At 42.2% G+C, this 25,053-nt stretch overlaps 2 protein-coding genes across 3 annotated transcripts; one reads left to right on the forward strand and one right to left on the reverse strand.

Annotated features, from left to right (window-relative positions):
- Positions 1-1,107: 1,107 nt before the first annotated feature.
- Positions 1,108-6,057, reverse strand: HNRNPDL (heterogeneous nuclear ribonucleoprotein D like). 2 transcript variants are annotated; one of them, XR_016440851.1, is made up of 9 exons: positions 5,793-6,057; positions 4,838-5,006; positions 4,590-4,751; positions 3,986-4,117; positions 3,744-3,858; positions 2,805-2,972; positions 2,589-2,679; positions 2,099-2,200; positions 1,108-1,384 (listed from the first exon to the last, which is right to left on the reverse strand). XR_016440851.1 is itself a non-coding variant. In XM_090036925.1 (8 exons), the coding sequence occupies exons 1-7, from the start codon at positions 5,885-5,887 to the stop codon at positions 2,609-2,611; spliced, it is 912 nt and encodes a 303-aa protein (XP_089893051.1). In that variant the 5' UTR covers positions 5,888-6,052; the 3' UTR covers positions 1,108-1,384; positions 2,589-2,608. The 2 variants fall into 2 exon arrangements, 1 of the variants encoding a protein (XP_089893051.1); XM_090036925.1 differs by lacking the exon at positions 2,099-2,200 and having other exon boundaries at positions 5,793-6,052.
- Positions 6,058-6,442: 385 nt separating this feature from the next.
- ENOPH1 (enolase-phosphatase 1) lies at positions 6,443-24,989 on the forward strand. The gene is made up of 6 exons (XM_090036926.1): positions 6,443-6,792; positions 16,420-16,521; positions 17,985-18,187; positions 20,975-21,107; positions 21,816-21,939; positions 23,812-24,989. Exons 1-6 carry the CDS (start codon positions 6,709-6,711, stop codon positions 23,949-23,951), a joined length of 786 nt encoding a protein of 261 aa, XP_089893052.1. The 5' UTR covers positions 6,443-6,708; the 3' UTR covers positions 23,952-24,989.
- Positions 24,990-25,053: the final 64 nt, after the last annotated feature.

The raw sequence follows: 25,053 nt of genomic DNA on the forward strand, positions 1-25,053 counted from the left end.
GCAGCAACTTTTTACCAGCCATTACTTACAGCTAGTGTCATACAGAATTTGTTTTGTTGCATCTTACCCAAATCAAGTTCGGCAATTTTACAGGCCTTATCTACCACTCTTCACTACCATACAGTAGCAACATTTGAAAACACAGAAATAAAGAAATTCCTATAGTCTTGCCTATTATTTTCCATTGCTAGCTGTACTAGAGCTGTACCAGATGCTCAACCTTTGGGGTGGGGGGTGGAAAACAGACATGCACATGGACTACAATAGCAAAACTGGACACTTCCAACACCCTCTACCCATTCAGAAACAGCACTTTAAAAACCTAAGGGGGAAAAAAGTGTTACAGGAGCCTTCCAGGAAGCCCATTCTTTTTGGGTTCATGGCTTACCATCTTGGTTTGTGCACATTGTAATCTGGACCCTTCAATACTAGCTCCTTGTCTGTCTTCCACAGATAGGCCTGTTTTAAGATGCACAGCTGTTTGTTTTGTACAAACTCCTTTTACTCTAGGAAGTTGATGCATTGCTAGGAGTGATTTTCTTTCTTGCCCCTTGAACCAATTAAACTTCCCACAAATCGGGCTTAGTGGCTTATTCTGACACACTATTTTTCAGACCTTATCAGAATTCATTAGGGGAAAAACACATGCATATCCACCTCCATCCTCTTTCCCCAACACTGGTTAGTTTTCCAGCAAATAAAGTTCTCAAAAGAAGATCAAGACAGGGCTGTGAAAGCAATACTAGTTCTACTTCTGTTATGAAACTTTGGATAAGGACTTTTTCCAGGTAAAAGTCTGTCTGTCTCTTGTGTATGGAAGATTATAAGATTTACTTCATAACCATTTTATTTTTTTCAAACTGTAAAATAGCTGTAAATGACTAATTTCAGTAAGTCTTAGGGTTTTTTTTGTTTGTTTGTTTTTTTTAAAAGGACAACTAAGCTCAGGGTATGCAGAGTAAGTTAGTGCCCAGAGGATGTTGAAGGCACTTGTAGAAGGGGAGATCATCTTTATTCAAACATTATCATTAATCCTCTGGAAAAAACTTAATCTCCATTGGATTCTTATGAGTAGTACCTTGAAATAAAGTGGTGCTGACATAGGAAGACAAATCACATAAGTAAGCATTTATTAGAGAATCAATAAACATGAAATTATACAAATAAATTTTGTATAAACACAAATCCACATTGTGTCATAACACGAATGGCAAAAGGACAAAATAAAAGCCATAAAGAAAAACTAGTCAGCCGCTATGTACAGTTGGACACAATTGTGTCTACACTAAAAAGTCTTTTACAAAATAGTCATCTCGTCACGAAGACCACCCTCCATTCAGTCTCGATTTTCTGCAAGATGGCTTTGCTGTATCATCTTCTCCACCTAAAAACCAAGACAAAATAAATATCAGATCTGTGCAAGTTTTACAAGAATCGTTAAAAGGTCCATTTTCATGAACTGCTTTAAGTCCTCTATTTATTCCTTTCTTCATTGTTAAAGATCATATGCATATTTAATTTAAAAAAGGTAGTACTGAATGTTTCTGGGTACCCAGTAATTTTTTATCCCCCATACAGCAGTCCAGCCCATTTAGGAACTCATTCCAACGCAATGCATGTTCAAATTAAAGTTAGCAGTTCTTACATTGCATTATTATTAGGCTGTTTGTGTACTTTTCCACTGGAAATAATGCCAATAAAACCATTAAATTGTAAAAGCTCTCAGGTGACTAACAACTGTGTGAACACACTGTCAGATGTATCCAATTATAGCAGGCTATGTGCATATGATCTTTAATATTTTTCCAGATTTAAAAGTTCGTTTTGGTTTGCAGATTTCACTATTGGCTATAAAAAGAAAAAAGCAAGCATTAAATCTTAAAGAATGCACACTTAAAATGAGGTTCCACAATTGAAATACAACACTAAACAGAAGACCAAAATGATTAAGCTGTAAAGGCATTTATGTACTTTAACTCCTGTAAAAAACCATTTAAGTTAAGACACTTAATCTTCAAAAAGATTAAAAAAGAAGCCAAAGTCTGAAGTTTTCCACTTTAATCTTTACGCTGGTACATGAAGTTGGAAGAGACCATACCACAGGACAGCGTTTTCTGGTGTATGCCTTGCGCTCTGCCTGCAACGTGCGACCCCAGAGAGACGTGGTCAGGGTGACACACGGCCTGCAATGAAGTTCCCGCTGGCGGGTACAAACAAGGTATAATGTCAGAGTTAGAAGACAACATTCCTGTTTTCCTTAAGTTGTACCCATTTCAGTACTTTACCTGTTAATACTTCTAATAAAAGTTTAATTATTCCTCTAGATCACCTGGTACACAAAACAGAAAAACTCTTAAGTTTTTCTGACATACTAAAGAAGATGAAGTCACATTTTTTACAAAATTAAAGATCTATAGACACTTTAGGCAAAGCGGAGTTTTTTAAAAAAGGGTATTAAAAAAGTTAACAAAGTTTAGTTAAACAAAGAAGTCAAGCTACACAAGAAAAGGCGGTACTATTTTCATTTGTCTATTGATCTTTAAATTAGATTAAAGAAACTGAAGTGGTCCTTGCCCTTATATACACACCTGCTGCTTCAAGTACTGCTTTAATATGGCTGGTAATTGTTTTGGTGATTGCCGCCACCTCGGGATGCCTTTCCGTATGTGCTTTGCTGACCTATAAAGAGAATGGAAAAAAATTTTAAAAATATGTCTGAATTAAGAGAGTTAGAAGCACAAGCTTCCATGCACAGTACTTTTATTTTTTCTGTCACACGCAAATAATTATTACAATTTACTTACCACTGTAATCTGTATATCCTGGTCCATAGCTATAGTTTCCATAGTTGTACCCAGGATAATCATATCCACCATAACCACTGTAGTTTTGATCACTGTAAGTACTGTTGTAGTTGCCATACCCTTGATCATAGTAGTTATTAAATCCTTGATTCCAGCTTTGTCCCTGACCTAAAGAAGTACAGCAATTATACACTGTAGTTCCCCTTCCTACATTCTATCCCTCCCAAGAAAAGTAGCAAGCAATCTACTACAACAACAACAAAATGTAGCTCTGATCTGTAATGGCTATGTGGAAGAGTCCTGTCACTTTGCAAAGCATCTAATGCTTTTGCAAGCACATGAGCAGCACAAAAAATATGCAATATTCCAAAACACCTTGCTTCAAGTGTCACATAAGTTGCAAATGTTGGTGACTTTGGTTAAACTGCTGAAAGAGTGGAGAGATGGCACACTGTCCTATTCATAAAAAAACCCCAAAACCCAAAAACGCTGGCAAGACAACTCTTGTCCCAACATTCATATACATTGTGTGTAATTGGAAACATTCCCCCCCCACCCATCAACAGATCATTATTACCCCCTTTCCACATTACCTGGATCACCACGGATAAAACTCTGAAGATACCATCTACCTTTATTTTGTAACTATACCTTTTAAAAGGAACCACCACTAAATTCAGAAATTTGCACTCATATAGATCTCAACACAAGTAATCAAGTCTTCAGTTCACATTTGAGTAGCTGTGAAAACAACCTAAATTAGCTTTTATAAATTTAAAAGTCAACTTGAGTCCCAGGAAGTTTAGTTTCCACACCTTGTTTACCCTGCTCATGTTTGTTTTGGAGCAACCTAACAAACTAAAACCAAGCATGGAGAAGAGCCCTAAACAACTATACATTGAAGCATTTAGAAAGCAATACAATTTCCAACAAACGTACCCCTGCCGCGGCCTCTGCCACCACCTCGTCCACCAGATGAAGCTCCTTTTCCTCCTTTTTGTTGCTGTTGCTGCTGTCTGTATACTTCTTTGGGCTGTGCTACTTTGATCTCGCACTGGAATGAAGACAGGAAAGTTCTTGGCATTTGCATGCAGCTAAAAACCACATAAAACTAAGAATGCCTGTCCAGTACAACAATTGTTACTTGAAAGCTTTGTCAGTTGGACCAAAAATATCCATACCTTTCCAGAACCAATTTGGTGGTATCTGCTTTCCAATAATTTCTTTACTGGCTCTTCATCTGTATAGGTGATGAAACAGAAACCTCTTCTTTCATTAGTCTTTGTATCCATGGGAAGCTCAATGTTTTCAATCTGAAAATAATAATAATAATAATCAAGATTTGAAGTGCATCTTTTTTTTTTTTTACACTAACTCACTGTAGTCTCTCGAGTAGAGAAACATCCATGCCAATAATATAGTTTAAATTAAAACCAAAATCCATTTAACTTCTATTTATATAGCTGAAAACAGAACAAACTTATTACACTGAAGTGTGGGAATTCTAGTGGAACCCATATGTATGTTGGGGAGCAGAGGAGGCGGCAAGGAAAAAACCACCAAAAAACACCCTTGCATCACTTCATGAGATACACCACAAGTACCATGGTTAATTTAAACTACTGTACCTCATTCTAGATATTGCTGGCTTATTAAAACTTATGAAAACCATCATTTCATGGAAAGCACAGATTATCCTCTCTCTCCTGAAACTTAAAACAAGTTATCAAACTTATTAATATTGATCATGTTATTAAAAGAGACTCTAGAGCAATCATACTGTACCTCTCCAAAAGCACCAAAGTACTCCTTAATTTGTTCTTCAGATGTGTCTGGACTCAGCCCACCAACAAATACTTTTTTGGGTGGCTCTTTTCCCTTCAGAGCTTTTGCTCTTTTGGGGTCTATTAACTTGCCATCCAACTTGTGTTCCTTAAGCTCCAGAACCTAAAAAGACAATACCCAAGAAAATTTTCAGAAAGTTCAGAAGCGACAAAATTAAGTCTTAGGGTCCCTAAACTGACAGCACATACCTTCTCAACACTGGCAGCATCTTTGAAGAGCACAAACCCAAATCCCCTTGACCGCCCAGTTACTGGATCTGTTTTAATTGTGCAGTCTACGACCTCTCCAAAACGAGAAAGGTATTCAGTCAGATCTTTCTTACTTGTGTCCCAGCTCAGGCCTCCAATAAACATTTTGCTAAAGAAAAAGAGAAGAAAGGTAAGCTTGGAAAATATCAAGTTTGGAAAGACCCAAGCCTATGTGGTAATTCCTCCAGCCATACTAGAGCCAGCAACATACCACTGGATGCATCCACCCCATCTTCAGAGCTTGAGGCTGCCTGCTATACCCATGAGACCTACTTAGATGAAGGGGCAGGACTGACACCAGACACTGGGGGGCATGATGATAGACAATCCCAAGCAAGGCTATAACCCTGGGGCATGCAACTCCCAGCACAAGTACCAGTGTGGCACAGGAAGGTATGCTGCTTGGCACGCATGCTTCCAGTCAGACAATGGGGAAAGTGCTTGCACTGCTGCTGCAGCAAAAAGGATCAGACTCCTTACAGCTTGCTTGGTGCCCACCCCTGGCACACCAACATGTTCCAAGTGGAAGCTGTCAGTGTTTTTGGCACTCTCACAGGTATAGGGGCTCCCCTGCGCACCAACACTGCGAGGAAAGCAGTGCAGGCCCGTGCCCTACCCGTGTGCGCTCACGTGCCCCCAGCGTAGCTCAGAAAACGCGCTCGCCCCGCCCCCTTCCGGGAGGGGGAGGGGGCGGCCTGCCGTGCCCCAATAGGTTGCAGCTGACGTCAGGGGCAGTGATTGGCACGTCGTGGCCCCGCCCCTCGGAAGCCAGGTCAACGGGCTAAGGCACAAAGAGCCCCCCCAGCCAGAGTGGGGGAGGGGATCGCCCACCCCCACCCCGGCCCGGCCCGGCCCGGCCCGTGACAAAGCGCCCCCACCCCGAGGCCGCACGCACCCATCATCCTGCTGGTTCTTGCTGGCGTTGATCTTGGAGCCCTCGGCGAAGTCCTCCGAGCCGCCACCGCCACTCACCTCGGTCACGTCCTCCATGGCGGGCAGGCAGGGACCGACACGCAGTAGCAGAGAGAGGAGGCGCCGCGCAGCCAGAGCCCCGAGCGGCGGAGAAAATGGCGGCGGAAGAGATCCGGGCCCCGCCTGCGCCGGCTTTATATACCCTTAACGGCAGCCAATCAGCGCGGCGCAACAGGGCGCGAGCCGCAGCGCCCCCTGTGGGCAGCCGGGGGGAAGCGCAGAACTGTGGCGGCACGGCCAGTCAGTTATGGGCCGGGAGGGGGAAGCAGCGCGGAGCAAGTGAAAGACCTGCGGGCCGCTCCGACTGGAGCCCCCGGGCACGGGGCCGGCCCACGCGAAGCCTTCTGTAGCCCTACGTGAGAGGAGAGCGACAGCGGCTGCGCCCACCTCAGGGCTGGAGGGGCCTCTGGTTATGTAATCGCGCTCCCGCCCCCCTGCGCTTGGTGCACTCAGCAGCCCCGCCCGCTGCAGCCGCACTGCCCCGCCCCGCGGGCGCAGATGTCAGCGAAACCCCGCCTTCTAGTCCCGTGTAGCCAATCGGCACCGCCCACCCCACTCACGTGGCCAGCTGCCTGCTGGCTCGCCTGTCCCGCAGCGGCTCGCGCCCCCTCCTCCCCATCTTCGTGCTAAGCCTCGCACCAACTTCTAGCCCCAGCTCCAGGCCTCGCGCCGCAGGGTGCCAGAAAAGCCCCGCCCGCTCCTCCCATCCAGCCAATCGCCGTAGCAGTGGCCCGGCCCGCTGCTTCTCCGCTCGCCGGCTCCGCTCGTTCCGCGTCTGCCTCGCGCGCAATTGCCGCAGCAGTGGGCGCCTCGCAGCTTAGCGCAGAGCGGGCGGGGCCATGGGGGTACTGTCCGTGCCGGCCGCGGTCCGCGCCGTCCTGCTGGACATCGAAGGCACCACCACGCCTATCGCCTTTGTCAAGGTGGGCCGGGGCCGGGAGCACTCGGGTTGCTGCGTGGGGCCGGGCTGCGAGCACGTCCGCTTGGATAGCGAGTGCAGCGGGGGGAGGGGTCTTGTCTGGAGCTCACGCGGAAGCGCTACGCCGTGTTCTTTGGGTAAATGCGATGTGTTTTATTAGAGCAACTACACAGGTGGAAAAAATCTTTGCCAGCTTTACACACATGCGTTTGTGTGAGTGATACGGCGCTGGGGGGGGGGTGTCCCTAGCTAGCACAACGCGTGTGTGAGTGTGACAGAGGTGTGTGTGTGTGTGTGTGTGTGTGTGTAAAACTTACAGCAGTGGTCTGTCTAGCTCACACCCTGGCTGTGTGGGACTGTGCAGCTGTCTGTTGTACAGTGTGTGGGGCTGTGGGGCATCTCTAGCTTGCGGGGGGGACTGTGTCCAGTGTGTGTGTGTTGGTTTGTCTAGCTTGCACACTATATGTGGCTGGATGTGTGGGTCTGTATCTGATTTGCACATGGTGTGGGTGTGGGAGAAAGTGTCTCATGCTTGCACCATGTGTGTATGGGCCTGCCTCTAGCTTACCCTTCCACAGCCTGCATGTGTCTAGTTTGCACAGTGTGTGTGTGGGGGGGGGGGGAAGGACCTGCATGTGGATCTGTCTGGCTTGCACAGTGTGTGTGTATGCACACACACACGTGTCTAGCTTGCTCAGCATGGGTGGGGGGGTTGTTTCTAGTTTACACAATGTGTGTAGAGGGGGGTCTGTGTGTCTGTCTCTAGGTTATACGGTGCGTGTGTGCAGGGCTGTCTAGCTTGCACACTATGCGCGTGTAGGGAGGGCATCTGTGTGTGGGACTGCCTACTTTGCACAGCGTGCATGTGTGGGTCTGTCTCTTGCCTCCCCTTGTTATGTGACTCCTTGCTGGTGTTGCTGACATGCTGCCACCCTACCCCATGCTGTAGATTGAAATGCAGAGAGAAACAGCCACTGAAGAGGCCTCTGCATCTGCCGTTCTCCTCTCTCTTCTTCCCAGCCTAAAACAGCCGCAGTTTTCAGTACCAGCCTGCAAAAGCCTGTAACCATCTCCGACCTTTTAAGCCTCATTGGCTCTGGCACACACTCATATAAATGCAGTCTGGCACACGTGGCAGGCATGTATGCTTGGATGTGATCTACTCGCATCAATTATTGGAGAAACCAGGTCACTTAGAGAGAGGTGCCCGAGGCATAGCCTGATTGGCTAGTAAGCGCTGTCACGGCCCAACACAGAGAAAAGCAGGGTGGGGGTTGCAAATAAAAAAGTTAAGTGATTAGGGGTGAATATTATAAAAATCCTACACAACAGAAACAGTCTTTTAAAATGTGTGACTTGCATAATTCTTTTAATCTGAGAGCCAGAAAAATATATACATGACTACAGACTATAAAAAAGAATGGACATTCATACTAGTTTACCGCGTGGCCTTTTAAATACGTTTCTGAACACAGTGCTAGCACGAACTATAGATCACTTTGGACCTACGTAAGGAACTCCTACACACATTGTACTCTCCCATTATGTCCAGCCAGTTCTCAAAATATTGATATCTGTAAAAAATGAGTTAAACATGAAATAATCCTTCATGTGCAAGGTGAGGATTTTATTTTGATTGTTCCTGACAGGCATGAAAGCACATGAAGCAACATTATAATTTGCAAGTGTTACTTGGCCAAAAAAAATAAATAAAGTTGTTATGAATGATATGAATGCAAAACAGTGCCATTACATTCATGATTATTGCCCAAAGCAGCTTAATGGAACATACATCACTTTAATTGTATAACAGTTCTTATAACAAGTAAAAACCCACCTCTATTTGGCAAAAAGGGCAAGAGTTTGCTTATGAGAATTTTTTCTTAATATACCTGAATACTAATTTTCAACCAGGCAAGATGGTGAACGTTCCTGTTTGCTGTTTCGGTAATGAAAAGACAGTTTAACCACCGTAAACTACAATGCTAAATTATTTTAGAATGGAAAAACAAATTTCAGCAGTCCTTTGCTGCTTATCTCGCAGGCCACTATTTAAGACAAAATAAACCCATTTCATATATTGAATTTTGGGATTTTACGATCAACTAGATGTTTTCCTTTTGTAATTGTGATTTTTTTATATAGATGATCAACATCAAAAGACTCAAGATGTTGACTTTTTAAGGTAGCTATTACTGCAGGCAGCTACTAATCTTTATTAGGTGTGGCCTATATTTAAGTTCTGCTAACATAGCTATGTTGGTCACTGATAGGAATGCACTTTCTTTAAAATGGTATAGCTGTCTTGGATGGCAAAACCCACTTGGTGTTGCATGTTTTACTAACAAAAAATCTTTTTTTTATTGGTATAACTGCATTTGTGCTAAAAGGGTTTATACTAACATAGGAAACTGCATAAACCTTTTAAAAGCAGATAGTTTTAAAATGTCACTTTAAACAAACTACTTATTGTATATGCTAGGGCAAAAATGTTTCAAGAATAACTTGCATGGATTTTTATAACTGGGTGTGACTTGTGAGAGGTATACCTGAATTACTTGAGTTAGTATTTCCTACATTGTGACATGCAAAAGATTGTTTTCTGTTTTCAGTTACTAATTTTTAACTTAAGTCTTTTAAGAGGCTGTGGATGCAGAGATAACCTTCCAAACATTATGCAAGTGTATCTGAAGCTGCAATATTCATTTGAGTCTTCTGAGAGCTTCTTTCTTCATTGTGAACTGACTTCATTTTTTAACTGGTGCTAGCATAGATGCCAATAATGTAAAATGGAGAAGAGTAGTATGAAGATTTATACTGTATTTTACATAAAAGATGGAGAGTTGTCTCTGAAGAGTAACTGGAAAAGAAGTGATATATTGGGCAAGCAATTTAAAAACTAAGATGTGGGCGTATTAGTAATGTGGAGGGCACAAATTGACTTCTTTCCCGAAATGAGGTTCAGCTTTTAAATTTTGGAAATGCTAGATTAAAATCGTGGGTCATGGTGGACTGAGTCATGGAATATTAAGTCAAAATAGGCCATTAGATCGTCCGTTCTGACTATTTTTATTTATGTCTCTCATTGGATATTAAAGTGTCCCATCTCTGATTTGTCAGGTTACATCCCACCCGGAACAGAACAGCCCTAAAAATTTAATCTTCCAACAACAGTTGGGTGACTTATTTCAAATGAGTTAATTGTCTCATTCCCTAGTCTGTCAGACTCCTGTCCACTTCACAGCTGGCAAGTGTGGTTCTCCTTTTGTATAGACAACATTATTTTAAGACTGCATAAGAAGAGGACCTGTGGGCAATGACAGATTGAATAGTTTGGGATACTACTGCTCTGGTTAACTTGCTTTACCTAGTAGCTTTTCAGTCAAAAATGTGTAGTTTAGCATGCCAGTGGGTCACTTAACCTTCTAGAACAGGGGTATTCAACCTATGGCCTACAGAGCCATTGCATGAGGCCCGCAGGGATCTCCACAAGTCAGGAAATATAGCACCGGGGAGCAGTGGCCGTTAATACAGTCCCCCCCCCACACACACACAAATTCCCTGATCTTGAACTGGATCTGATACGATCCTGGGGCTGAGACTGACAATCAGCCGATTGGCAATCCCAGCCTTGGAGCTGGTCCCACAACCCCACCACACAGCTGACATCAGGCTGCATGGCGGGGACCCTATCACATGTTCAGTATAAAGTAGGATGGAAACCAGCCATAATATCATCTCACACATTCTGTAAAATAATTTTGTGGCTTGTTTCCCCCTTTGTATCTTGCCATTCATTCATTGCATGATACATGGCTAGATTACTACTGAAGACATGATTAACTGGTTAATCATGTCTTAAGTGTAATGTCTGCCAGGGGCCAAACATTCTTACATCTTCTTATCTCATTAACTGACTCATCATAACTAGAATCTTTAAAGCAAGTCCCAATTTCCACAAAAACTTAGTATAATGAAAATTATAAATACATTCAGAAGTTTATCTTATTCATTCACCCAGTTTGCTATTTTACTGTTTCCGCAGAGGTCCCAAATAGTAGCCAAGTATTTTTCCCCACTTGCTCAATTCTAATTTATTACATTTTCAACTGGACAAAAAAAAAACCCTGGACCTTGCTGCTTCCAAATCCTGCTGTCCTACAGCAGTTCCTGACTCCTATTCAAAGTTCTCCTCAGCAAAGGAAGTTATGACTTTTCTCTTTTCAGGTTGTCCATCTTTAACAAACACCCCCTTCCCTCTTTCAGCTAGCCTTTCTTTAATGCTCCCAGCTGAGGATCTGCCCAGCAGCCTGATCCCCCTCCACCTATATCTTCAGCAGTAAGCAGGGCTAGCTGCACCTTCCAAAGTCTTAAAAGGCCTATGCCCTACCACACTCTTCCATAATGCCCCTAAATGGAGGGTACACCCAAACTGCACAGGAAGAGCAGCACTACCATTGTACTGGGTACATTAGTGGTGCCCTGTAGCGCACAGAGTTAGAATGCAGGAAGACCTGGGATAAGCCTGTTAGGGATCCACAACAACAAAGCAAAATAACTTATGAAATAGTCACCAGAAGATAGCTTGTTCTAGGTCAGGCCGCTAGGAAGGGTGAAACATGATGGTTACTGTTAAAAAGTGTTAACCACACCAGCACAACCTGGAAGTACAATTAACTGGTTACAAACTCTGGTTAGATTGTGAAGGCACCACAGACAGCTGTTCACATTAATTAAACATCTATTATGCCATTTTTCAGAAAGAGATCACTTTCTGAAACATAATTTTCCCTTCAAGAAAGCAAGAATTACCCTAACAAACTTGCTGCTGTTCAGAGTAACAGAGGACATATCAGCATAGCTTTCAAGAACTGTTAATTATGTCTTCTTCCAGCCATTCTTTCTTCCAGTTGTGCCCTTTTCCAAATGGTTGCAACATATTTATGACCTTGAACTAACAGATTACCAATACTTCTTTTAAATGGCTTACTTCCTGGGCTAATGTTTGTACTTCTAAAACCCAATAAATACACCCTGCACAGTACCTACAGTGGTCTTCAGTACAACCTTCTTTTATAACCGTTAATATTCGTTTTCTTTAACAGGTCTAAGATGCCTCTCTTCAGAATGGTAGTCACACATCAACTTGTTGTTCAGTTCAACTTGCTGGGTTCCACATTTCTCTCTAATCTGTAGCTGGTTGCTATAACGATTTGTCAGAGAACTTTTCTGTGGCTTCAGCTGAACTCTTCAAAGAGAATTTTATTAAGCAGTTTGAATTGTTAATGGCATTTTATTGAAGTACATCTCATCACAAGCCATTACAGACTTCACAACAGTTTGCTTGTAGTCTCCTTAATTTTCCTTCCACATTCTCAGCTGCTGATATAATTAATCTGTTCTACCTCATTTATTTTATACATCAAACTCTTTTCATGTACAGGGTATTCTAATCTCCTGTCATCTGTCTCATGAGGAAGGAGCCTTGAAATCCATACACATAGAAATTCAGCTCATTCCAAGGATTTACGGTTTTTGCACACCCTATTTTTAAAATGTCAGATGCGTTGTGTGGAAAAGACAGAACTCCATTTTAAATTGATGTTTATGGGGGCAAGATATGGATTCATATCTACCCTCCATTTACAGCAGACCTCTCTTTGATGTTCGTGGGAGGTTTGCCTAAAGATCAAGGGAAAATTGTTTTTTTATGAAAAAACTTTAGACTTGTACTTATTTTATTTCTAAAAGATTGCCCTATTCATTACCACTCATTCAGTGGGAAAACCATTTTTACATTCAAGATTGGACTGGATGGAATTACCTAGTTTGGGATAGTCCTGCTTTGAGCAGGGGGTTAGACTAGATGACCTCCTAATTTTCTATGAGTGCTGCAATTCTTGGTCTTTTGTTCCCCTGTTCTCATGAATAATATAAGGGGCATCTTTTCTCTTGTCTTCTTCCCCACAGCAACTCACCCCTCCTTCCCAATCCATGAGCAAATTCCAACCCATTTCACTTGCAAAAGCAATAGGCAATGATATAATCCAGGGAGACCCAACTTTTTTGGCAGGCATGCCACAAACTAAGCCCCACATCCTCCCCCAGTGCCACTTCAGTCCCCTTCTCCTGCCTGACCTGCTGCTTTGCTTTCTGTTCCCTGCTCTATCTTTCACTGCTCTCCCTGATCTGCCATGTGTCATACACAGAAGGTTTCCCATGCCACAGGTTGACCAGCTAATATAGTCAGTATCAACCTTCCTGTGTCGTCATCAATAGCACACAGGTTCTGGCCCAACAGGATAAATGGGATGAAGAAACTTCACCTCTCTCTAGTGCAGTTTCAGGCTGTTTGCAGACTTGGGAAGACAAATACTACGTTGGTTTTTCTCCATTTATTCTTTATACCATAAAAGCGAAAAAATGTCAAAAAGAAAAGTTGAGCCTCACTTGCTGTGGGGCTACATAAACAACAAATCAGCTATTTTGGATATACGCATCTTAGATGGTGCTTATCCTAAATTTCCCCACACTGTTTCAAAAAAGCATCAGCTTGAAATTTAGCCTTTTTTTTTTTAGATGAGTTATTGTAATTAGTAAAAAGCTCAAATTATCACATTTCACCAGTGTCCAAGGGAACGTAGTTTACAGTTTTTTTGAGCTTTTGAATATATTCTTTTATCTTCCTCACTCTCCCTCTTATTTTGTAGGAACAAGGGAAATTGATTAGAATGAAACAACTGACTATTCAACAATTCTGTCATTTACAGAGGGCTTTCAAGAGCAAAAATTATCCAAACAAGAACTTGTTTTCTCTAATCTTTTTAGTTGAGCGAAATGTGTTTTTTCAAGTTTCTCCCCTTTTTTAGTTAGAGCTCAGAAAATTTCTCCCTCTTACCTCCAAAGAGAATTTTCTGATCAGTATCTACAGCTGAACTCTTCTTAGCTGAAACAGGAGAACTACAAAATGAAATCAGCAGCAGTTGTCTAAATGACAACCCTAAGGGTGACATAAAAATATAATCATAGGCTTTATGTTTATTTTTCCCCTTTTATAATAAAAGACTGAACAGTTTAGTTGGTTTGGTTTTGTTTTTTTTAAATAGCTCCAATATTTACTATTACAAATTCCTTTCTTGACAATCATGAGAGACTGTAGTGATTGGAGAATACTAAAGTATCTCCAGATACTAAAGAGCTGAACAGTTTAAGAGGGAAGGTTCTTTTTAGTGCATCTTTTAATGCCTTTTTTAAAACTTCCAGTAACCGTACAGCACTTTAGGAAAAGGATGTCTTCAAAAGAAGCCATGCCTGGTTAGTCACAAAACAACTCTGATACATTCAGCTGTCCACTCACCACCATACAAGATGTTCAGCAGTAAAATTAGACCAGACTCCACTCACCAAACTTTGACAGTTGCTAACTGCTTCTGCTTACAAAGAAGAGGCAACAGCCCTTTTAAAAAAAAAAATCTCATGTGTGTCACTTAACTACTTTCAGATCTTGATCACCAGTTATTCAGTCAATTAACGTGCTTTTCTAGCAGGCTGGGCCATTTTGTTCACTTGGTGAATAAACCTGCAAGTTCTAATTATTCAATGCTGTGTCCTGCACAGTCCCCGCTCCCCACCTGTGTGCTTATTGACTCAATATCTTGGTTTACTAGGACAGTGCTGCTTCTCTAGAGATATCATAAGGCATTGATCGTTTACTTGCTGTTTGTCCCTTGGTTGCAATTAGCCTTCTCTACTGACTAAGCCCAGTTCACGTTCCTTTCCTGCACAAGAGCAAGTCAGGTCTCACCTAAGAGCCTGACTTGAGAAAAGTAACTTGTGAAGCAGTTCTGTAGTTAAGTTAGGAAACAAATGGAGTCCCAACTAATCTTCCAAGACCAGTAAAAGGCACTGTGATAGAGGAAGGTTGCAGGTAGCTTGGGCTGGGACTGAGGAATTAGAACAGTGGTTCTCAACCTCTTTAGATTTGAGGCACCCTCAGTAAACTCAGAGCTCCCCTTGATAGACTCAAGTAACCCCTCAGAAAATACCAGTGCCTACTTTTCACATGCTTTTTAACTGCAGAAAAATACAGCAATTCCTCCATTGCAAAGAATTCAGACCACAACAGGTCAGAATGTTATAACACCATGGATTCCTATTTTAAATCTCTGGATTTATCTTGTGAATCATGTTTGAGCAGCTAACTATGTTGTGTGGCACCTCACAACACCCATGGAAGGATCATAAGACACCCCAAGATGCAGCAGCACCCTGGCTAAAAACACTAGATTAGAACTACAAAAGTTGAAATAGGAGAAAAGAACAGGGAAGGGTTAAGTGGGGATATGTTATCTAGGACAGGAGGCTGGGCCTGGAAAAGGAATGAAGTGATTCAAGGAAACAGATGCAATCCATGAGGCCTTTTCTTTAAAGACTGGCTTAGTCTTAAATCTCCCTGGGTGTCACTCCCTTCCAAAGGCCGTTCTGTCCACAGCTCCTGACCAGGGCTTCTTGGAGGTACTCTTAACAAACACATAATTTGAAGACTGACTTCATTCAGCTTTAATAGCTCAGATGGCTGCAGTTCTTTAACATTTTCCTCTAACCCTGTTTTTATTTTATTTTTAAAAAAGTCCTGCAAAGTAAAACTGAAAGGTGGTGACTGAGAAATTTTCCTAAAAGGCTGTGTGATACCTAATTCTCCAGGTGAAATGACAAGTTGAATTTAATTTCTAGAATAACGTTTGTAAGGACAAGGGGTCTTTTGAAAAAAATAGCGTAACTTGTCAATTCTGAGTATGAAAGCAGTCAGCCTTGAACTCGTGCTTTCAGGAGCCAGAGGTCATGTCATGTGCCATTGGAAAGATAATTTTCCCCAGACATACATTAAGCTGTCAGATGTGACATTTCTTTTCGTTCTTTGCTAGCATTGGTCTTGCTGTTTCTAAGCTGACATCTCTGTTAATATTAAAGAAATGACAAGTAATTATGAAACCACATGCATTCACTAGCAGGGCCAAGGGAATACCATCAATTTGAATATTACATTTCTTTCAGGAAGCTTTGTACCTACTTGCACAAGTGGTACAAACAACACCTAAAATAACTGCCACTGAAAATGGCTAGCGGGGAGGAAGGGGGCAAATTATGCATGGTTTCCAGTTCACTTGATCATTTCACTATTTCATTGTTTTATCACTCAGTTTCTTGTTGGCTTTTTACACATCAGTGAGAGTGCAAAATATATATATATATTTTTTTAAAAGATTTATTGTAGGAAATCGTAGTTTAGCCCCCTCCCCCCCTTAATTTCTTTGTCTCTTCACTGTACATTTTAAAAGAATATCCATCTCTATGATGTTTTCATATTGTCTGAGGAATGGTGGCACTTGCCCCGAACAAGGTGAGCTGTACTCCCACTGGGATCTCTCCTTCTACCAGGATTACTGTTTGGCTCCCGTTAACAACTGAGCATTTTATTCACTTTGTACGACTGTTCACCAAAACTCAGATTATACAAGCTGAGCAGCGTTAAGAAAATAATCACAAATGCACTGTCCCTTTAAGGGAAACTTACCTTTGTGTATGACCAAGTTTAAACGAGTCGTGTGTGTTTTGTGTTGTGCGTTACTAGGACACTTTGTTTCCTTACATCAGAGATAATGTCCAGGAGTATTTGCGTGCACACTGGGAAGAGGAGGAGTGCCAACAGGACGTCAGCCTTCTGAGGAAACAGGTTGAGTAATTGAAACCACATTCTCTACTGTTGCCTTTACATGAATTCAGAGTTATAATGATTACTTCTCTAATAGCATCATATACAAAGTGAAGTCATGGGAAGATTTAGATTGCCCCTGAAGAGCACTTACCTTCCTTGTGATCTTATTTTTGGATCTATAGAATGCAGTCACCAAATATTCTTAATGCACGTGTACCTACAATTCACAAACACTGACCAACATCATACTGAAATAGATGCTGATCCCCACCTGCAGGTTAATCTAAGGAGAATTTAGTACACATCTTCCCATCATTGCCGAAAGTCAGTAAAACTTAACACCTTTCTTTAAAGGTCACAGATTGCCTCAATTTTTGTTCTCAACTAGAGAGTAGATTCCAGAGGAGCATCATCCTTTGATAACTGGTGGAACATGCAATAGAGGTGCTGTGGAGAAACTGGATAAAAATCTAGATGGGTATAACCACCTGGCTGGAGTTCCAAAATGTTAGCAAAAGCACTCAAGCAGCATTGGAAACTGTCTCTTTCTCTTCTATAGTTGGATATAGTCACTCTATATCTTCCTTCCTTTTTTGTGTCCTTGTGACAAGGTATTTAGTAGATTTTGCAGATTCATTGGAATCTGACAGGGCCTCACTATGAGCACTTCTGCTTGGCCTCAAACTTGCAATCTGCGGGCTGTCAACCATGCATCTTAGCACCCGCACCACCCCAGCCCCTTCTAGTCTTGCTGAGAACATTCTTTCTGAAAGCTCTTCTTGGAGGTTCCAGACATGTTTTTAGGAAATAGTTCTAAGCAAATAGGTCTGAGTACTCCGGTCCTGAGCCAGGGAAGCAGTTAAGCATATCCTGGTTTTGAAGGCAATGGAACTACCCATTGGGATGATCATGTGCTCTAAGTTAAGGATATACTTAAGTGCTTCAGTGGGTCAGAATTAAAGTTCCCTTTGTAGTCAATGATGAACCTCAAGTCAGAAAAGCCTCAATCTTCATCCAAGAAAGAATTAGCAGTACAGCCAGGACAAAAACATAGATGATGCTGCCGCCTCTTGTGGCTTTCTGAATGTTATAAAATGCTTAACATACATTTAGGTTTGTTTGTTTTTTAAGTTTGTAGCAGTTAAATGTAGAATGAGACTATGCTCCTCATTAAACTACTGATTTTCCAACCTTACTCAGCATCCTTAATTGCATTAGAACTGAGCCATTAAAACTGCAGTTGAAGTATATGTTAATATTAATAGGCCTAGTCTAGGTAAATATTCCCACAAGCACTTCACCAGGTACCCCCATAAACCCCATTGACTGTGTGCTTGAAGTTAATTGCTTGTCTAAGTGGAGTCTTGAATAGGGCTGGACTTATGCAGAGGTTCAGAATGCATCCCAAATCAGGTCTCCAATTGCCAGTTGCTGTGAGAGGAGTCACGTCTCTCTTTTTCTTTTTGGTTTGCATTTTCAAGGCTGAAGAGGATTCTAACTTGGCTGGAGTAGTGCCTATTCCCCCAGAAACTGAGACTGGAGAAGAGGATTCAGAGCGGGTTATCAAGGCTGTAGTAGACAATGTGCGCTGGCAGATGTCTCTAGACAGAAAAACCACAGCATTGAAACAGCTGCAGGGTCACATGTGGAGGGCAGCTTATACAACTGGACGAGTGAAGGGAGAGTGAGTAACTTCTGTGTATGAAGTTTTTCCTTGGAGGAGACCCTGGCTATATTTTGCTAAACAAAGTCTCCTGTGTGTATGTATTGAGGCTGAGCAGCTATAAGGGATGTTGAGGTCTTAGCCATGTGTTGTGGTCTAAAAATATATATATAAATTACTGCTGAATCTGAAAAACGAGCCTGGAAAACTCCCAGTACTGGGGTCAAAATCAAATATTTTTGTCAAGGAACCAAGTACAGCCATTGCTACCTTCCAACCTGAATGCAAAATCTAAAATCAATTGTGTGCAATAGAGATTTTTAACTTGGGACTGATGCTTTAAAATTACCTTGGATTTCCAGCAGTTGTCCCAGTTAGCATGAAAGAAAAACTTTTGAAGAGGGCAAGGAACATTTCTTCATTCTCAGTACACCAGGTTCTGCTGTATCTATCTACTCACATATTGTGCTTTCTGCTTCTTTTTGCTAATAAGCAGAACAACAAGGTAAGATCGTAGAAACTGTTGCAGGATCAGTGGGAAAGACACAATGGGAATGGAATAGTTGGGAGGAAAATGCATGGTAGGGAGCTAAAGAGCAAGACAGTTCTGCTCCCACAATTAGGCATGGCCATCTTGTAACATTTGGTGAATCCACAGATGATAATCTCTTATGTAAATGGTAGAAGCCTTGATTCTTTTGTTTAAAGAGGGAGGTTGAAAATCAAGTATGTGATTCTCCCAGTTTAACTTTAAAGAGTGTGATGTTTTTGAACCACTTGTGGCTATCTGGAACCAAACCTTTCAAGATATTAGACTATTCTTCTAAAGAAAAAAAAACCTGTGGAGACCCTCCTGGGTCACATTAGTAGTTTTGAGCATATGGTAGCAGTAAAACTAGTTGGGGGAGATTTAAGGAGGGAATGCAGTTACTATCAGAGTAGTGGACAGAGATATTCAGAAATAGAGTGTTCTTTTCCATCTGTTCACAGGTCCTATTTCTTGTGGGCTTACGATTGCCCTGATCCTTTGCCAGAGCCAGTGGCAAACTACAGATCCAATCGCAACTACCCAAGATGCAAACTGTCTTGCATCTTGTGTAGTTTATTAACCCCAAGGCATAGTGGGTGTAAAAAAACCTGGCAATCTGATTAAGTGGCACAGGTGTGAAAACACCCAAGTTGCTGTTGCAAAGATCATTTTCCTGGCTTGTTGCTGTGTCCCTTTCCTGCTTCTCCTTTGCATCAGACATATGTTTCTGTACTTGCTTTTGCTTTTTAAAATCTTTCCTGGCCTTGGTGCTTCCTACTAGCTCTCTCAGATTTTCTAGAGTACCAGCTGTTGGCTTCACTGCCCATGATGGCAGCCATCATCACTGATGGCAGCTGCTTCCATTTTAAGCAAGCGCCTTCATGTTCTGTCCCCCACTTCCTGAAAAGACATCCCCCAGATCTCTCCTTAAAACTCTCCTCTGATGCGATACCTACACAGCATGCTACAGCCACTGGGCTGAGGCCACTGCTTACGTGTTGAACAGGACAGTCTGTTACCTTGTGTTCCTTGTCTGCCTCATTTTATACTTACTTTATAAAGCTGTTTAGGGCAGGGAGTGTCATCTCCTTCTGGGTTTCTGTAGCATCTAGCCTGCTGGGGCTCTAATCCATGAGTGCATAGGTGCTCCAGTCCAGTGAAACATGCAGCAGAGAATGAGGCTTCTATCAGCATGACACATTGCTACTTATTTCTTCCCCCTTCTTTTTCCCTTTACACAGCTTCCAAATCTAATTCTGCAGGGCTAAAAAAACAGCTAGTTGAGTTAGCTTCTAACTGATTTCTTAACTGTGAATTTGGTAAGAGAAACAACATGAAGCACCTTGATCCAACTATGAAACCAGCTGAAGGATGAAACTTGGAGCCTCTTGTGTAGGAGGAATGTTTGCTGATGCAGAGATGCTGCACTGCCATCTGCTGGATGGTCAAGGAAAGGCTCACGCAAGGGGGCAGGGGTGGCTTAAGATGAAAACACCATTGCCAACCTTCAGCATTCTACTGGACCCTGTTTTGAGATGCTCAGTTCTTGATAGAATTTGGCATAGCTTCATCTCTGGTTCAGCTACTGCAGAGTTAAGATGGGGATTAATCTGGCTCAGAACAATTACTGTAACGTCTTCCCTTCCTTCAGGAGTCCTTTTCCCTTGGCTCTTTTTCTTCACCCCAATAGTTTGTAACACTGCTCTGATAGATCCTGTGGCTGCATCATCTCATTTCCCTGCTCATAACCTGCTTCAGCTGTTCAGATCCTTAAATGGGAAGGGTTCATTCTCTCCAGCAGAATCCACCTCTGAACAGCTTGCTACAACTGCTTGAAAGTAAAGCAAAGGGTATTAATTCTGCTGGACAAACAGTCTTCAAAACCTGAAGGTTGAGCATTTTTTTCTTAACCCTCTTCCCTCTCTCTCCTTCCCTAAAAACAAGTCACCAGGCTGTTGAGTTCAGAATGTTTTTCCCTCTGCCTTTTAAGTGTAATGGACCAGAGGAGCCTCTGCCAGGCATCTGAAACACATGTTTGTTGCTACTTTCTTTGCAGCTGTCAAAATGGATCATTTGTTAAGGTTGAAGTAAAGTATATTGTTTGCTACTGAAGTAATTTCCTCAACGGAGAAGCAGTGGGCAACTTTAAAACAACCAAATATTATGTTTCTACATCAACAGTCATAGAAAGAAACTTTTTCACATAGTCTGTGCTGTATTTGTCTTGTTCAGTCCCTTGCAGGTTGTTACTAAGATAATGACAATATCTTTTTCTGCAGAGTCTTTGAGGATGTGGTTCCTGCCATCAGAAAGTGGAGGGAAGCAGGGATGAAAGTGTATATCTATTCTTCAGGGAGCGTGGAGGCACAGAAGCTTCTGTTTGGATACTCTACAGAAGGTGATATTCTAGAGGTAGATAAGATTATAGCCTCATTTAAAGCTGCTCCATCTGCAACACAGGGATAATGACCCCTTCCCAGAGGTGGGGCAGTGATCTCCTTCAGTTCTGTTTGAAGTACAAGGCATTCCTAGTCTCTTCTGCTGTACCAAATTACAGAAAAGTGTAAGATGGTGGAACAATGAGAAACCAGCTTGAGCTGCAGTTGTTGAACTTAGTCAATCAAAGGCCATACATAGTTTGGGAGACTGTCCTTAAGTTGTCCTTTTCAGTTCCTGTTTTGCACTCTTCCCATCAGCAAGGGCACTACCAATTTGAAACAGTGTCAGGCAGCACAACTGAAAGAGTTTTTTGGGGACAGACTCCTCCCTTCTTAAGCCACCCCTGTAAATAAACCTCATAAGAAATCTAAGGATTGGTGTGCAGCAAACCTAACTCCACTTTCACAAGGCTCATAAAGGTACTGCCTTAATCATATTCAACGAAAGGCAATTAAAAAATAAAGCTGCTGGTTAGGCTTCCATACCTGGAGAGCTCTAGATACTTACCATTTCAGCACAGACAGCATCATATCCCCTGTTCAACCATGCAGCTTAGCCCTACATGTTGAATTCTTCTAGTTGCATGGTGGGAACAAGAGGGAAACCTATTAAGGCCACAGTTTCTCTCTGGTTTCTAGAATAACATCTTCCTACAAAGCTGCTTCTCTTTTAACTTTTCAGCTCTTTGACGGCCATTTCGATACCAAGATAGGTCACAAGGTAGAAAGTGAGAGTTACAAGAGGATTGCAGCAAGTATTGGATGTTCAACTGATAACATTCTCTTCCTGACTGATGTCACTCAGGGTAAGAGGTTGAGCTTTCCTGCCATTTCCCACATTACAGCCAGGATAAAATGTGATCTTTACTTGCTATATTAGGTAATGAGCCCCTCAAGAGCCACTTGGAGAGGCCTACAAGAATCCTTGCTCAGCCCTTACATCCACTGGGATGCCCCTTTAAGTTTCATCTCATCATTTGATACACATCTCAATCCAGGCAAGAGAAGCAAGTGTTTTCTGTTACTGGAAACATTGATTTCCTCAAACTAAAAGAGTGGTAGGCCTGATCCTCTGCACTTTGTGCGTTGCTCTGACGTGCAAAGTGGATGGTTGGTGAAAGTGAACTTGTCAGTTGCAAAAAACATAGAACAGTTCCCTACCCTTCACCATGCGTTTCTTCCTTTTAGAAATATAGATCTGGGTTTAAGCCAGCATAATGCCCAAGTAACAGATTAGAATGTTGATTCTCAACCAGGGTGCCACGGTACCTTAAGGTGCCATGAAATTAAGGGTGCCACAGAATATTGGGAATTGTGTAAGTGTTTGCATACCTAAGATAAACCTAGAGATTTCAGATAGGAACCCATTCTGATATGCTGTGGTCTGAGTTCTTTACAACAGAATTGCTCTGTTATTTTTCCATAGTCAGGAGTTGACTATGAAAGCTGAGAGCTGGCATTTTTCAATGGGTGCTTTAAGCCTAAAAAGGCTGAGAACCACTGGATTAGAACAAGTCTTTTCATGTGTTTTAAGGTGCCTTAAAATTAGGCAACAGAGGTCTATTTGTCAGTACCACAGACCTTTAGAGAAAATGGGAAGTAGAGGACAAAACAAAAATCCTGAAGGGATGCTTAGCACTACCATTAACAAGTCCCTGTATAATTAGCATGCTGTTTCCTCAGTATGTGTACGAGTCATCAGCCAGGTGAGTCTTAACAAATAGCTTTTCTTCAAAATACACCATTACCTTTGGGAACCCTGCAAGAATTGGGGATTCAGAAGAGGGAAGTAATTTTGCATAAGCTTAGTCCTGGCAGCAGGCAGCCTCTCCACACTACACTGGCTAAACCTGTACCAGGCAGTAGGCAGGGTAGATTTGTACCTTATAGGCTGAATCAGAGATGCATAAGCTTTTGTAAGCAGCAGCTCACCTCAGCCAGTCAGCATCTGCCCACCTCACAGGAAAAAAAAAACCAAAACCCATCCAGTCCTAGATGATCCCCACTCTGGAGGCAAGGAAAAGAGGCAGTGTGAAATAATTCTTTCCTGCCTCCCGAGCAGGCTTGGGCTGGTGCCAGGATCATGCAAAAGGCCTAAGCACCACTTCAGACTCACCTGAATGAAGCATGGAATTTTAGCTTGACAAGAATGTGGAAAGTGCTTGGGCAGAGTTCTGGGCTCTGAATGCTACTAACCAAAAATAAGTTTTGAGGGAGAGGGGAATAGGGCAGAGCATGGGGCTCTAAGGGAAGGGGAGGAGCCTGTAGCAATCCTCAGCAAGGAGAAACTGTTCTGCTCTTTGGGACAGTGACTTCTGAGGTCATGTTAGGGTCACTGAAGACTCTACAGTTTGGCCACATCCCTTGTAAGATGTACTAGTACTTGCTCTACCAGATAGTTGGTGCTATGACAGCAAACAAGCCTGTCCTCTCTGAAGGGGCATTTAACAGAGAAGACTAGTAGGTATGCCACCACCCTTGCCTTCCACTCACTCCTGTTAGAGTGCAGTTTTCAGTCTGTTGCTCTCTGCAGTACTTGCATTGCTATGGGGAGAGACCTGGTTTCACTTTAATCTTGTTAAAATTTTTGGGATGCCTTCTAAAGCTGAGAAGCATAGGAGGTCTGTGCACTGGAGAGCCACATTTCATGTTACCTAAATTCTCTCTCTTCTTTCTAGAGGCAAATGCTGCAGAAGAAGCAGATATGCATGTGGCTGTGGTCATCAGACCAGGCAATGCAGGATTAACAGATGATGAGAAATCATATTACAGTCTTGTTGCATCTTTCAGTGAACTGTGCCTGCCCTCCTCTCCTTAGAACTTTTACGTGACTAGAAGACTAAACTGTGGCTGATGAAATTGACCGTTTCGCCCTGGTTAGTTATGTTGGTAATAAGAGTGTTTTGCTTTTTTAAATAGGTATGACATACATGACTTGTTCAGATGATGAGATCAGTGTATTTTAGGTGGGATTCCTAGAGCAGTAAGACTGAGGCCTACAAAGTGAAGTCAGCTGGAGTTGTGAGCAGTTTGAGGAAGCAGCATGTAAAAAAGTTTCTGTTGCTTAGCTCCCCTAACAGGGGAATTGCTACCAGAGGAAAACTCTACCAGCTACCTAGTTTTGAAAACGTATAAACAGGGTGTGCCATCTTTACAAATAAAACATTCTGTGAATAAAGCATTTCTCACTCCAGCTGACTTTTGGCTCTTACAAGGAAATGCCTCTCTCTCTGCTAACGGGTAATAAATCATTTTCTGGGTAAGGAGAAAACGTTAAATTAAGTCAATTTACTTCCCTAATAAGTTAGACCATGTATGTTCAGAATAACCAAAGTTAAATACAACATATAAACCACGATACTGTGGTTTTGATTTGTCACAGTCTGGCAACAAAGAAGTTCTTTAGCCTGAAGTGAGTGAACAACATTATCTAAACCCTACAACACCACCCATAAGGTACAGAGGCAGACTGCAAGCCTAGCAAGGAAATTAGGCTATTTATAGGGTTTTTTTTAAAGAAATATAAAGATAAACCCACATGTACTAATACAGTGCAACATTGAGCTCCAGACCCTGCTGCATGCTAGAGCAGATTTTATCTTTGTAGTATTTTTAGCAATAATGCCTGAAGACTCTCAAGAGGCTACAAATTGGTTCCCTACCCTATAACCCAGATCATCTGGGAATAGATATTTAACAGGAATACTTCACAATGGTCACTTTCTACTATGTTTACTGACCACAAATTTGTTAAAAAAACACAACTATGGAACAGCACTGCTTAAACTGTGCTGACTTGTACAAGGTGCTCATGTAGCATTTCCTACTGTGGTGAATAAAACATAGTTTTGACTTATTAATGCCTAACACCATCTAGTATCTGTCATTTCACTGTCTTATTGGGGCCAAAGTACAACTCT

This window comes from Crocodylus siamensis, chromosome 2, assembly GCF_052110815.1.
Source record: "Crocodylus siamensis isolate JL-2025a chromosome 2, ASM5211081v1, whole genome shotgun sequence".
Lineage (NCBI taxonomy): Eukaryota > Metazoa > Chordata > Crocodylia > Crocodylidae > Crocodylus > Crocodylus siamensis.